A 14,983-nucleotide genomic window follows, 5' to 3' on the forward strand; every position below is an offset into this window, starting at 1 on the left:
GCCTAGAATAGACAAGCAACTTGGAAACACTATTATTCTACAAGGATGAAGGAGGACAGAGTAGGCTGGAGAAGGCAGACTCGACACCTTCATCTCATCTCCTCTCCATTTTTACAATTCTGAAAGTCAAATCTCCATGAGTAGTTACAAGCTAACAAAGAATATGGACTCCAATATTCAGTGTTTGAAAGCCTGTTTGTTTAATATGTTACACAAGTACATGGTTTCTCTGAGACAAGCCTGTACACATTTGAGTTGAACACAGAAGCTTATAACTGGAACTTTCTTGTCAAGAGCCATCTCAGTGAGTTTCTAGTCCAGTGGGCGGGGATTAATGTCCTCTTGCTTTCTCATATATTCTGATGCATGTGACATTGTTCATGGTACATTCCTAAAGGGGGGGAAGTTACAGTATGATTCTAAAATGCTTCCATATGCAGTTCAACAAATACTATCACATGTAGTTTTCAGAGAACACTATGGGTATGTCTTCACTACCCGCCGGATTGGCAGCGATCAATCCAGCGGGGATTGATTTATCGCATCTAGACTAGACGCGATAAATTCCCCCCCTCCCCCCAGCACTCTGTCAACTACTGTACTCCACTGCCACGCGAGGCACAGGCAGAGTCGACGGGGGAGCAGCAGCAGTCAACTCACTGCGGTGAAGACACCACGATGAGTAGGTCTAAGTACGTTGACTTCAGCTACGTTATTCACGTAGCTGAAGTTGCTTAACTTAGATCGATCCCCCCGCAGTGTAGACCAGGGCTTAGAGAAGCAACAATGAAGTGCTGACATAAGGTAGTGTTCTTTGCCTCTAAGATTTTCCTCCAGGTTTAAAAAAAAAAAAAAAAAAAAAAAAAAAAAAAAAGTTACTTGGTCATCTTCGCTACAGTTCAACTTGTAGAGCATTTACTGTTGAGATACTACTACTTTCAGTGATCAAATAGCAGGAATGAACTCACCACCACCATCTTCCCATCCACTAATCTTCTCTTTATTGTGGTCTCCTTGCCATTCCACTTCTGCACCTGAGTCAGTGAGCCATCATCTAAGGTTACAATACTCTACCAAAAAAACAAAAACAAACTTCACATAAAGTGTTTAGCCCACTGTCCTGCAGGTTAGAAGTGATTCAGTTTGCAGGGGGTTAGGAAAGATTGGGGTTTTGCATCTATAAGGCTTGTCACTTTGCCCCCATTGTTTAGCCCTCACCTTTGTTTTTCTGTCATCTGCTGTAGTTTCCTCAAACTCCTCCCCAAGCTTGAAGGAGACCTCAGTACTTTTGAAAGTGCTCTTGGTTTGGATTGTTAGCACATCCCCATCAAGGCTGATAGTCACAATGGGTTTGGTTAGGCTGCCCAGTTTCCTGGTGGCTAAACTCACACCTGCAAGTTACACACAAGATGTCTCAGATACTTAGAGATAAACATTAAGGTCATGGGATAAGAGTTAAAGGAATAAGAGTAGGACTAGTTTACTGTGCTCTCTGTACCAGCAGTTTGTTACCATAGTGTTTAGACCCTTTAGTTCAACTGAGGTGAAGTAAAATGTATATAGTAGTCTTACTAAGAAAGAACATCAGTGTTACAAGCAGTGTATCAGGTCTCACAGAAAAGTCCTCTCATGTACAGTTTGCGTTAAATTACAGAAAGGCACATCAATTTCCTTGTTGAGGTAGCATCTATAAGAGTCAGCAAGATATTCCAGTTCACTTACAAGGTGAACAAAGCTTTGTTGAAACAATGCTATAGGCCTAGTTCTTCACTGATTTGCACTTTGAGTCATTCATGCAAAGTGACAAAGAAAGACCAGTTAAGAAAGGTAGCATTTGGTAGTCACTTTGCACAGGTGCAAGTGACTACATGAAATGCAATGCAGTGGAGGCCTAGGCCCCATGTTACCTAGAATTCAAGTTTCATAATGTTTAGTTACCTCACCCCTGCTATTCTCTCTTTTCAGTAGTCCACTCACCCCCCCACCCCCCCAAGACATACCCAGTCTTCCATTAAGAGCAGCCCTAGGGGCAGCATTTATGAGAACAGTTCACATCAGAGAGCCACTTCCCCTTGTCAGCTTACAGGTCTCAAAATAAACACCTCATTTCCCTTCTGAAAAAATGAGCACTAGGAAGCTGCAAAGTGGAGAATCCCCAGGGCCAGAGAGAAGAAATGTAGGAGCAGAGTTCAACTAGAGCATATCCTTTCTAAATCCCACACATTACAACATTACTCACCCAGCTCTTTCATGTAGTCATCAAATTTTTCACTAGAGCTGAGTTTCCACGTTCCCAGGAACAGGTCACACATTGTGAGGATTTACTGGATAGACACACTCAAGAAAACAACAGCAGTTCTCAAAGAGAGAGCCAAGCAAAGAGCATAAGCTATATAAGCCCTGAAAGTCTGTTTTTAAAGCTGATCTGAACATGTGACATTCTGAGACGACCAATCAGGAAAGATATCATGGACTCCAGTCAATAGAATTTTAGTTTGATTTCTTTTAGCACAAATCCACAGTCAGTAAATACAGCAAAGGATTAAAAAAATCACAATTGTAGCCCCAATTTGAAACATAGCTTTTCCAGAAATAAAAAAACAAAATAAGAAAATCACCATTCCAAGACAAGAGCAGCACAGTCTTAAAGGGATGTGTGAAGGCTCAAGAAGTTAATTGTTTCAAAAAACTCCTAATAATATTCCATTAATAATGTTATTCATAAAGCACTTGGGCCCATAGGTGCTGGAACTAGAGGTCCTGGGGGTGCGGCAGCACCCCCTGGCTTGAAGTGGTTTCCATCACATACAGGGTTTACAGTTTGGTTCAATGGCTCTCAGCACCCCCACTGTAAAAATTGTTCCAGCACCCCTGCTTGGGCCCAGATGCCCAACTTAAACTTCTACAATGGCTCTACACCAGCGGAATGTTCCCACTGGCAGGAGCTGACACCACTGCCTTAAGGGCTGCTTTTTGGCACTGGAACTTCAAAGGTAGTTAGAAAGAGGGTCGAGCAAATGGTGCATTGGCCACTATGGTAAAAGCTCAGTTGCCTTCTAATACTAATATTAGTTATTATTTGTGTTTAGACATAGTGCCTAGAGGCCCAATCGAGATCAGGGCCCCATTGTGCTAGGTGTTGTACAAACACATAACGAGATAGTCTGTGCCCCAAATAGCTGACAATCTAAATACACAAGGCAAAGGGTCGGAGGGGAAACAAAGGCACAGTGACTTGTCCAAGATTACACAGCAGGTGAGTGCCAAGAGCTAAGAATAGAATCCAAGTCTTCTCTGGGTCCCACTCTAGTGCTCCAATCACTAGACCACACTTTCCCTGATATAAATCACAATAGTGAAACTTCTAAAAGTAGGTGGTGCCAGAACACAGATACATGCCAATGGGAGAGTGCATGGGGGGCGGGGAGTTAGGTCTCAAATATCACCAAGCCCCTTCCATGACTTTAAAAACTAACAAGACCACCTTAAAATCAATCTGTTACCTTATAGATAGCCCATTTAAGATTGCTAGTGATTGTGATCATCACAACAATGCTCAGTCTTTACAAGCTATAACTAATGAAGACTTGCTGGAAGCCCAGCTAAGAGAGATGTGCAGTAATTGACCCTCGGCATGTGTTGCAAGGCACATGTTGAGAAGAGTGCAGCCTGTGCATGTAATGCAGCTGGAAGGAACATCTAATCAGACACATGGATTTCCCTGAAGCCCCCTTACAGAATGAGCGCTTAAACCAACAAAGAGCAGGCACTTCATTGGAGAACCCTCTTAGATACTCCAGTAGAGCTTCAGAAATTTACCAGTTTAACTGACCTGAAATCTCCTCCCTGCCCAAGCATACCACACTTTCTGCTACCTGAACCTTGACAGAAAAAAGATCTGTTGCCTGGTTTGCTCAGAGAGGTCCAGCTTTAATAGGAATCTCCTCAGTGAGGTCCCTCTCCTCAAAACTCACTTCTAACATGAAGCCTAGAAGTGCTGGATGTGTTCTGGTGTGTTGTGTGTGAAATCTATTGCTTGTGTTCTGCAGGAGGTCAGATGATCATAATGCTCCCTTCTGGTCTCAAAATCTATTACTCTAACTATATTTGTTTAATAAAGAGGGGAGAAATGCAACAAGAAGTAGGGAGCATAAATTTCTATAATCAAACCTTCCCATGGCTCTACCAGTGTTTTTGCTGTCCATCTGTTTAGATTGTAAGGCCCAGATCATCAAAGGTATTTAGGCACCTATCGCCCATTGATTTCAATGAACGTCAGGTGCCTAAATACCTTTGGGGATCTGGGCACAAGTTTCTAAGAGCAGGAACATTGTCTCCTTTCCTGTCCCATTCTGCACTAAGCACACCATTGGCACTTAACAAATAGCAATAGAATTCCGTGGATAGGAACAATACAATATATTTTAATAGATGCGCAACCCTAATGGGATTAGGATAAACTATGACCCAGATCCTGCAACTAACAACAGGGTTCCACGTGGACAGAGAGAGCCACTCATGCACATTCAGTTGCAGGAAAAGGGCAAAAATCAGTTCCTGGGGTCATAGCAAGGTCTAAGCAGGTGCAAGAAATGTCAGCTGAACAGAAGCTGAGTCAAACTCCAATCCTGCAAAAATTTACACATGTGCTTAACTTTATTAAGCACTGTGAGTTGTCCCACTGATCGGGGCCTAATGCTGCAGACTTTTCTTCCTGAACAAAATGCTTTTTAAATATTTTTCTTTAATGCAAAGTATTTTTGAATGCTAAAGACCATTAAGTGCTAAGGACACAGTGATCCATGTGCCAGTGAGGATAAAGGAATAACAACACTATGACCTACTAAGAAGGCAAAAAAGAGAAATGCTCATAATTGGAGTTCCTGATATTCTCTCTCACCATTCGTCATCCCAGAGGGTCACATGGTCAAGGCTCCTTTTTAAAGAGGCTATGTGGTCTTATAGAATTCATACCACCTTCCTGTCTGATACTGAGAACTGTTGCCTGATTCCTGCAGAAGCCTGTTTAATAAGCTTCACATAATGTGTGATCTATTTGTGGGCACCTGGAAACTCATTTCCAGTGAAAACTTTGAGGACTATATGAGAGAACTGGGTAAGGAATGCTATGTGGGGTTACTTCTAGTTATATATCTGTGTCTGCATAGGGAAAGATTACTGAATTTGCATTTTAATCCAGATTTTTTCTTCTTCCTGGCTTTGGGAACTTCCCTGTACTATTCATGAAGGGCTTTTTTTTTTTTTTTTTTCTTGGCTGATAAACTGTCTTAGCCAGACAATCTTAAACTGCAGAGTTCTTAGGGAAGCTAGTTGCTTGGTTTAGTGTGGTCAGGCTTCTTAATGTAGAAGGAATTGGACTGGAGGGAGTGGTATCCTGTTAATTGAATAATGCATAATTAATTTCTAGTAGAAATAATTCAGTAGTGCTATTGTCTGGGGTAGAAAAATCCATTGACATGCTCAGTGCCTTTGTGCCTTGGAAACACAAAGCAGTAGAAAGCTGAGACTATAATAAGGTCAGTAATTAAACGCCTGTCTAATCTGGATTTCTGTCTAAGTAACTGTTTCATTGAAGTACAATCTTATGTTGATATTGGAGTACTAGAATTTGTGGTTCATTGGAACTGGGATTTGTTAGGGACTGGAAGTAGTTGCTGCTAGCTGGCTAGTGTGCTTTTAAATTAGGGAATTGCATGGACTCCTGACTAGATACCTGGAGAAGTCTTGATTGGGTAATATGCTTCTCTAAAAACTCCTAGTTTTAAGTTGAAGTTGGTTTAAAAGGGTCTTATCTTTCCCATAGACTGACTGGGGACTCTGACTAGCTTATTCTGAGTTAGTACTGTAATCTAACAAGCCTTTCATTTAGAGACTAGAAGCAAAATTCTCAAACAGACTTCTAAGTCCTGTTTTTCTTAACGAGACTTGAATCTTATGGAGAGCACTAGTGTTGCCAGCTTCTTTCCTAAAATTTTCCTTTTAGTCACTTTTCAACTGCTACTAGTTCTGTAGCAAACAGTGTTTTGGGGGAGTGGTTTGGGGAAAGCAGGGGGGATCTAAATCACTCTAAAAATGTTTATGCTCTTTGGAGGTAAAAGGTTGCATAACTTGGTGAAATTGACTCACCAGGATTCTCTGGGCTCTTAAACATTCAGCTGCATATGCCCTTGGAGTTTAATTCACTAAAAGGATTTAATTTGCATTGCACTTCAGAATAGTGGCTGTACAAAAAATATCCTGACTTCATATTCCCTGGACTGGGCTTGGAATGGCTTTTATCAGAAGCTTCAGGCAGCCTTGAAATGCAGGATTACTAAAACCTAAAGAGCAAGAGCAGATTCTTGTGGAAACAAGTCATAAACATTTTAAATCCCTGATCCCCTGCCTTCCCTTAGTTGAAAGCAACAACACTAGGTAAGAGGGTGTTCTGGAAGTGAATAGACTATCTAATATAGTCTCCTGTCTGATCTACAGGTGTGGGCTTTGCTACTAGGAAAATGGCTGGTATGGCCAAGCCCAATGTAATCATAAGCACCAATGGAGATGTGATAACCATCAAAACAGAGAGTACCTTCAAAAATACAGAGATCTCTTTCAAGCTGGGTGAGGAGTTTGAGGAGACCACAGCAGATGACAGGAAAGTTAAGGTGAGTCTTCCTTAAAATCAGCTGGGGTTGTGGGAGGGAAGGGATTTCAAAATTGCCCTTGAAGTTAGCATGTCTAACATGAAAAAGTGCCACAAGTGTTCTGCAGAACCACAGACACCCAGTCAGTTAATGTTGGACTTGTGTACAAATCTCCTTTAGTCTGCAGGACACAGACTAAATAGCAACACTTCGTTTCCTTGTCTCTGCAGAGCATCATAACACTAGACAATGGCTCACTGATTCAGGTGCAGAAATGGGATGGAAAAGAGACCACATTAATAAGAAAATTGGTGGATGGGAAGCTGATAGTGGTGAGTTAATGCCTGATATTTAATCACTGAATGCAACATGTGTTCTATATTGGCTTCTAATGAGGTGGTGGGATGGAAAAATGTAGGATGTGAATTATGATAGACTGGGGGTGGGGATGTAACTTCCAAACTAGTGAGAGACTTGCACATTAAAATTCAGGAGTGTTAAAGATGGAAGATCTGGAGAAGTCTTCAAGGCATATGCATTCTTTTTACCCTTCCCTCTGCCTATCCCAAACTGAGGTGGAGAAAAATGTGCATATAAAGCTGTGTAGCAATGAGTGGGTGAAAGTCCAAAACTCAAATTCTCATTAAAAGGGACAAAACTTCCATGAAAACCTATGTCTTGACCAGTTGTAGTAAATAGCCATTCCAGCTTTTATAATATCCAAATACTCCCCACAGAGCCACTATCACAGCATGATAGTTTAACACATTGACTGGCAAGCTTGCCTCATTGCTTGTCAGTCAACATACCACAATGATGCAGTGATCTGTCACTGCCATATTTCTTCCTGCTCTTCTCATTGCCTGGGTGCTGGAAGAGAATTTTTGCAGCAACTCAACCCAGGATGTTGCAGAGAACATATATGGGCAGCTCCTATGCTAAGTAAGTAAAGGGTGCCTGTGCTCCCTCCCCATGCTGTCTTGGATATTAAAAAAGTACTCCTGTCAGGTTGGCCTCCAGCTGAGACCAAACAGTGATTGAGAGGCCTATGTGCCCCTTAGGTACAGGGAGTTCTGAATAAAAGCATGAAGCTCTCAGCCTGAGTTGTTCCCTTTCAACTTGCTTGAAGGGAGGTGTGGAAGTGTTATCTAAAGCTTGCTATTGGTAAAAAAGTGAGTGCTTGACATGCTGCCTAACATGCATTTGTTCAACAATCTGTCCTTCTAGGAATGTACCATGAACAATGTTACCTGCACTAGAGTCTATGAGACTGCATGAAGAAACCCGATCTCCACAATGGTCTGGGGATCTAACTTGTGGAGAACCAGCTCAGTTCCAGGAGTGAAGCTCCACAAGTCTGCTTTGTGACCAAACCAGACTGTTTACAGACTTTATGCCAAAGCAGTGTTATAGCCAATCTGAACTCTTGTGGTTATTCAATAAAATGTTCATCTGTCTAGGAATGGTGTTGGAATTTGTACAACATAGCACTAGCTAATGGATGGTGGGTCTGCACAAACTGGGACCAGGGTGTGCACTAACTTCTGACTCCCTTCATTACTATGGCAAGAGTAGGTACACATAACCTTAACAAAGATCAAGACATTCACCACTTAGGAAGCCCTACTTAGGGATAGGTGCTTAACAATGTTCACCCTCCAGGCCTAATTTACTCTAGCCCCTGTTCCTATAACACAATTATCCTCTAGATCCAAAACAAGTGAAGATCATGTGCTCCTGTCTTTATCTCGTTCAATCCCTATAATAGGGATTGAAATAAACTGCCTTTCTTTAAAAAGCAGTTAACTTAAGAGGATCATGATAGAGCTAAGTCTCACTTCAACACAGTCTTTTGAGGTTTAATTTTTCCTGGTCAAAAAAAGGCACTACACAAATCATTGTAGAGGCTTTAACTTGCCCTGATAGGTGGCTTCTTTATCTACCTACTTATGGGCTGGTATACTGACCAATGCTTAAATCCATTAGCTGTATCCCAGGGAGTGGGGGTGGCAAACATCCACTGATGACTTGTATGCATACATGAGGGGAAATAATCTGATACCTTTTCACACTGCAATTATGCAATCTGCTGACTTTATAATGGGTCTAATTCTGCTACCTTACTCTCACTAAATAGTACCTTACTCAGGTGCAGACCCCTTATCTCTACAGGGCTGTCTGCAGACAAAGGTACTTCACAACATGAGTAGAGAGAGCAAAATCTGTCCCAATCCAAGCAGCACTCCTACAATCAATTTAAATGAACTTGTTCCATTTCTGGATCACTTAATTAAAAATACTAATTTTAGGTCACTTTACTAGTGTTTGCTGCTAGGAGGCTACAACTCTTCCTAATGTGTTCCTGCCACACATTCAGGGCCTGAGTGTGTGACTGACTTTCTCTCCTCTACATTATTCATGGCATCCACTGACAATTTCTGAAGAAACGTTCTCAGCTGTATTCCATCATGTGTGTACCTTTCCTTCTCCCCCTGGGGTGTTATCTGGTTTGGTGGGAGGTAAAAATCAGGAAATGCTGCAGAAAAGATACAGATAGACTTGCTGGGGGAGGGGGGGCCATGTTGATGGAGCAGTTTCAAGCAGTAGGGGGGGGAGGAGGCCCAAAGCACTTGTAGCTTAAAGTGAAGCAGCTCCTTCAGAAGAAGAAATCTGCACTTCTGTATAACATTAAAACAGTTTTAAATTTCTAATAACTTTAAAATAGTTAAATCCTAACCACCCACTGATAGCAGCATTGTTCAGGATCAAACTGCAGTTCAGATGGCAGAAGCACTCTTCCTTAAATGAAAAACAGCTGATTCATAGGGTTACAGCAATGGTGACAACACCTTTGTGCATCTGGCTATACTTCTCAAAGCTCTTCTGACAGAACTCATTCTCAATATGCCTGAGACAGGTAAATAGTTACAATTTTCTAAAGGGGAAAGTTGATACAGGAATGGAATGACTCCTCCACAGATAGGATCATCTGATACAAGAAGACTTTCTTCCTCCAATTTAATATTGGATCTTAGTATGGAAAACAATGTGAAATGGAAGTTCTTTAGACTGAGAAAATCACATCTGTCATGGGGTGAGAAGCAAAAAAAAACAAAACCAAAAAACCTAAAACAGGAAGAATACCTTTAGAAATAGAAAACATTCCAGGGCAGGAGCACTAATACAGGCAAGCAGTGTACAAGTATAAAAAGGTATGGTGAATTCATTATAACACAGTGCCCTCAGAATGGCAGGCAGATACTTTAGTCAAGAGGTGAGATAGGTCTCAATGGGTCAGGTGTGCTAAAAAGCCCAGGGTCTACAGGTGGGGCTAAGAGAGCTCAACTTCCCTTAGGCCCCTACATATGGACCCCATTTTCCAAACAGCTCAGTATCCAATGTACTAAGCTCCTTTTGAAAATCAAGCTGCTTATTTTGATGCCAAAATGGGTACTAAGCAGTTTTGCATGAATTTAGGCCTAGATTATCAACACACACAGGGCACTTAAAACTTCATTTATTATAAACTCCAATACATTGGCACTATAGTGTGTTTGGATGTTTTAATTTAACAATTTCAACCATTCATATTAGTGATGCTGCTTTAAAATATGCCTGTGTACAACAGCCTTTTTCTTGAAGAAAGAGCTGCATGGAACTTTCTTAACTTAGCTGGAGTTTATCTGGTGTACAGAAAGATGGCATTGTCTCATATGCTCAAACCCTGCTGGAGAGAACATTGCATATCCCAAGGAGATGAAAGATGAATGAGTATACTGTACTAAATATCACAGTAGAATTTGTGATTGGTAAATAGTTTTTATAATTAACAAGCAAAGCCTCTTTTCTTGTATCAGGTGTGGTATCTTGTATCGTCTCTTTTATGATCAGTCTCTAATTGACTTCTCTATGAGGGCACACAATGGCAGAATGTTAGTAATGAAGTCAATTAGAGAATGACCAGAACAGAGATCCTGAACACAATCACCATCATGTTTTGGGGATGCTGAGATCCAAGCTCTAAACTGACTAGTCTTCATCCTTCTCAAATTGCTTTTCAATTTAGGGCAAATAAATCATAATATAGCAGCATATTGGCTTCTAGTGCTGTCAGTTCATTATGGCCTCTCCATTTCTTTGTCTTTCAGCATCTACTTTTTCTTTCTTTTCCAGGGTTCCTTCCCCACCCCATCCCGTTTTTTGTCATAAACTACATCTAAAAGCCTAACTACATACAACATGAATTTTGCATGAAAGTGATCCAATATTCTCTGTATCTGTGTAGCACTCAGGTCCAGATCCTCAAAGGTATTTAGGTGCCTAACTCCCATTGATTTCCATGAGAGCTAGACACCTAAATACCTTTGGGGATCTGTGCCCCAATAAATTGGTAGTGGGAAATTAAATAACCCCCACATTTTTCCCTATCTACCAGTTTCCTGTAGTCTCTTCTCCATTCCACTTCTGCACTTGAACTAGTGAACCATTCTCTAAGGTTACAATATTGTGAAGAGACACAAGGTTGGAAATAATGAGTATTTACCACCAAAGTCCTTCAGTTTAAAAATGAAGCAGCTCACCTAATTCTCAGCAAGTCCCATGGTCTATGTACCTAGTACATGAGGCACCTTTGAGTTCCAGTGGGACATTTTCTCCAACTATTAAATTTGCCTCATTAATCATTTGCAGATTTCTTAATAAGTGACATTGAGAAAAAGCCACCCATTTACACCCATATCCAGCAACTATTTTTTACCTTGATTTTAATGTCACGTGCGGTAGTTTCTTCAAACTATTCACCCAGTTCAAAGGAAATCTCAGTATTTTTGAATGTGCTCTTGGTTTAGATTGTCATTGCATCTCTGTCACTGCTGATGATCTCCCACTAGATTTTTCCAACTTCCTAGTTTCCTATGGTATGGCTAAACCCATTTCTTTGAGTCAGACAAGATACCAGCTCAGACTTTAAATATCATGCAAAAGTCATTGAGGGATGAAAGAAGGAAGACCAGGGTTAGTTTTCTGCTGAAATTCCCTACTTCAGCTCCTCCCCATTAGGGTGACCAGATGTCCCGATTTTATAGGGACAGTCCCGATTTTTGGGTCTTTTTCTTATATAGGCTTCTATTACCCCCCCACCCCCTGTCCTGATTTTTCACATTTGCTCTCTGGTCACCCTACTCCCCATACACAATTGATGGTGAATATTTAGGCACTTTGGCCTAAGTTTTCAAAACATAGTGATTTTGGGTGTCCTGCTTGAGTGACTTAAAGGGGCCTGATTTTCAGATGTAGATGCTCAGCACTTTCTGAAAATAAAGCCCCTTTATTTTGGACACCGAAAAATCAAGGCATCCAAAAATATTAGTCACTTAAAAATATTAGACACTGATGTAGAAATTGGGCCTCATTCTGATCTCACTTAAATTTAAAGTAATTCCATTGATGTTGGTAGAGTTCACACCAGTGCAAAAATGGTGTGAAATATGAATCAAGCCTAATGTATTAAATGGTTGACTAAAATATTGCCTCCATTATATTTCTTTCACACACTATTTTTGTTATTCTATGATTAAAATATCCAAGTTTGCATGGCAATACATTTTTTCAAATAAAGGCATGCTTCTGGCTGCTTATGGCACTGTTATTCTCTAGTGTGCAATCTTGGCACCACTGAACTAGCAAAACTTCAATGGGGGTCTGAGTTTCACCCAAGATTTTTTGTGTTTACTATTTTCTCCATTATTCCATGAGGAAATGAAATGAAATTAACTGGATGATATTTGTCCAGATCTTCTTTCTTTCTTTCTTTCTTTCTTTCTTTTATAAAAATGGTAACCGCATTTGCTTTCTTTCAGTTTTCTAATTACATTCTCTTTGAAAAGGAGAATCTGCATCTAGACTTTACTCCTGGACTGTTCATTCATGGCTCCTGTGCTGTCTATTGTTCACTGCTACTAATTCACTGAGGTAAATGAATTTTATTCTGATCTTAATCTGACAAAGGGAAATGTAGCACCATCTTTCCCCCACTCACCTGAGCTCAGAATCCCTGTCTCTTTTTAATTTGCTTAGGAGAAAAGGTTTGGGCTTCAAGATATGCTATTTCCACTTGTGATGGTGCTGGTATTTCTTGCTATTCTTCTTTCTAGGCTATAAATCCTTTGAATGAGCTGCTGTTTCTGCGTAGGGGCACAAGGATGGATGGTAGCAACGTCGACACTGTTTGAGTAGCTTAAGAATGGCTTTTTGTCTATATAATTAATGCTCTGTCACTTTCGTTCTTAACGTTACTGGTACTGCAGTATAGCTGCTGTATTCTGACTAAGGGCCTACACGATGCATTAGTCCATGCTAGAGGGTGTAAATTCTAGTGCACAATAATGTGTGACGCACTAACTGGCCTATGTGGACCCTTCTGGTGTGCAGTAAACGTTCCCTAGTGCATATTAACTTAATACTGTTTGAAACGAGACTACACTAGGGGACATTTTGTGGACTTGCAGTTTCCACATGGACCAGTATATGCTAGTGCACACTTGAATTCACACTCCTCTAGTGCGGACTAATACTCCAGGTAGACAAGCCTTAATCCTCTCTCTTGGCATGTCTTAGGGCTGGTCTACACTGGGCGGGGGATCGATCTAAGATACGCAACTTCAGCTACGCTATTCGCATAGCTGAAGTCGAAGTATCTTAGTTCGACTTACCTGGCCGTCCTCATGGCGGCAAGTCGACTGCCGCGGCTCCCCCGTCGACTCCGCTTACTCCTCCTGCTGAGGTGGAGTACGGGCGTCAATTCGAGGATCGATTTATCGCATCTAGACGAGACGCAATAAATCGATCCCCAATAGATCGATTACTATCCGCCGATCCGGCAGGTAGTGTAGACGTGGCCTTAGGGCCTGATCTTATGAGTTGCTGATCACTTTCAACTCCCAGTGACAGCAACAACTAATTGCCTTGTAAAAGTGCCACCCTTTGGATAGGAACATTAAATGGAAAAACTGAAGAATTCCAGTTGACTAACCATAGTAGGTGTTGTATCAACCAGGCAAGGTATTAACAAACTTCAACAGTTCTAATAATCACATGCAGCATCTAAACACCACAGTAGGATCCTTGTATAATTCACATGGGGAAGCCTTGTGAAACAACAGAAGAATCTGACTTAGAAAAAGTGTCCTAACCTCTTGGGTAAGCGGGCTGCCTTTGTTTATACTTTGAAACATATGTGTGTAATGAATTAATCTGTGCTTTGGAAAACGTGTCATATGGACAACATCTGATAAGATTAACATCAATCTTCATTTTGTGGATTTACTCTCATGTTGGCACTTTTATACTTTTTTTTAAAATGTTCTGCTTTTGGTACTTTTCATTCCCCTGTATTTCAGATATTCCTCAGCCACTGCAACACTGGGATCAGGACTGTGCCATAGAGCAGGGCAGAAAATGGGTTTCCTGTCCTGCATGAAGTTTTGTGAGTTGAAAAAAATTCCAATTTCACAGTGGGATAAAACTGAGACCTTTTGAAAATTTTCACAGCTATCAGAGGTGCAACCCCACCCCACCCCACCACACCCCCGGTCACTCTGCTTTCCTCTTAAGAAAATGGAAAAGACTGTCTCTCTTTCTCCCATAATGAATATTTAATTATTTATACAAAGTAAAACAGCTTCAACAGGAGAGCTCTACCTCAGAATAGCGAATAGCCTAGTGGTTAGGGCAGTCACCTGGGCTGTAAAAGACCTGGCTTCAAATCCCTGTCCCGAATCAGGTAGTGCAGGGGCCTGAACCTGGTTCTCCCATGTCTCCTGCATCCCCAGTGATTAGAAAGGTGGCAACCCTAACTGGTCCTCTCATGGAAAAAGTTTCAGGTTTAACTAATCAGCATTTTGCAACAAAAAAATGTTTTTTCAAAACATTCCCAACCAACTCTACTGGTAGTAATGGAAGCTTAACTTGACTAGCTTACTTTTGTCAATATTATGAGATACCTGATGGAATAAAAGTAGATTCTTTACATATACAGTTGCATTTAATAATGTAAGGCCCAATCCTCCCCCTGCTCTCATGGTATGGCCCAGAGACCACAACATGTTACCTACCATTCTTCATATCATTTGCACACTCAAATATGATCCCCTTTTCATTGCTCCTGGATACCACATTTTGAATCTCAATATTGGATAGAGGACCCGACTCAAGCTTGAGCTGATATAAATACTGTTTCTTCTTTCCATCATGACAACCTGAGACGCAACCCCACCGTCTATATTCCCAATATTCTCCATATTCTTACAGTGTAAGCCTGAGAACCCAATGTGCATAAT

The 14,983-nt window shown here is 41.0% G+C and overlaps 2 protein-coding genes across 2 annotated transcripts; one reads left to right on the top strand and one right to left on the bottom strand.

Annotated features, from left to right (window-relative positions):
• Nucleotides 1-331: 331 nt before the first annotated feature.
• On the bottom strand, nt 332-2,312 carry LOC135873571 (myelin P2 protein-like). Its single transcript, XM_065398183.1, has 4 exons — nt 2,240-2,312; nt 1,219-1,391; nt 969-1,070; nt 332-391 (listed from the first exon to the last, which is right to left on the bottom strand). Exons 1-4 carry the CDS (start codon nt 2,310-2,312, stop codon nt 332-334), a joined length of 408 nt encoding a protein of 135 aa, XP_065254255.1.
• Nucleotides 2,313-5,043: 2,731 nt separating this feature from the next.
• On the top strand, nt 5,044-7,925 carry LOC135873522 (fatty acid-binding protein, adipocyte-like). The gene is made up of 4 exons (XM_065398107.1): nt 5,044-5,116; nt 6,496-6,668; nt 6,878-6,979; nt 7,875-7,925. Exons 1-4 carry the CDS (start codon nt 5,044-5,046, stop codon nt 7,923-7,925), a joined length of 399 nt encoding a protein of 132 aa, XP_065254179.1.
• The last annotated feature ends 7,058 nt before the right edge of the window (nt 7,926-14,983 follow it).

This window comes from Emys orbicularis, chromosome 2, assembly GCF_028017835.1.
Source record: "Emys orbicularis isolate rEmyOrb1 chromosome 2, rEmyOrb1.hap1, whole genome shotgun sequence".
Lineage (NCBI taxonomy): Eukaryota > Metazoa > Chordata > Testudines > Emydidae > Emys > Emys orbicularis.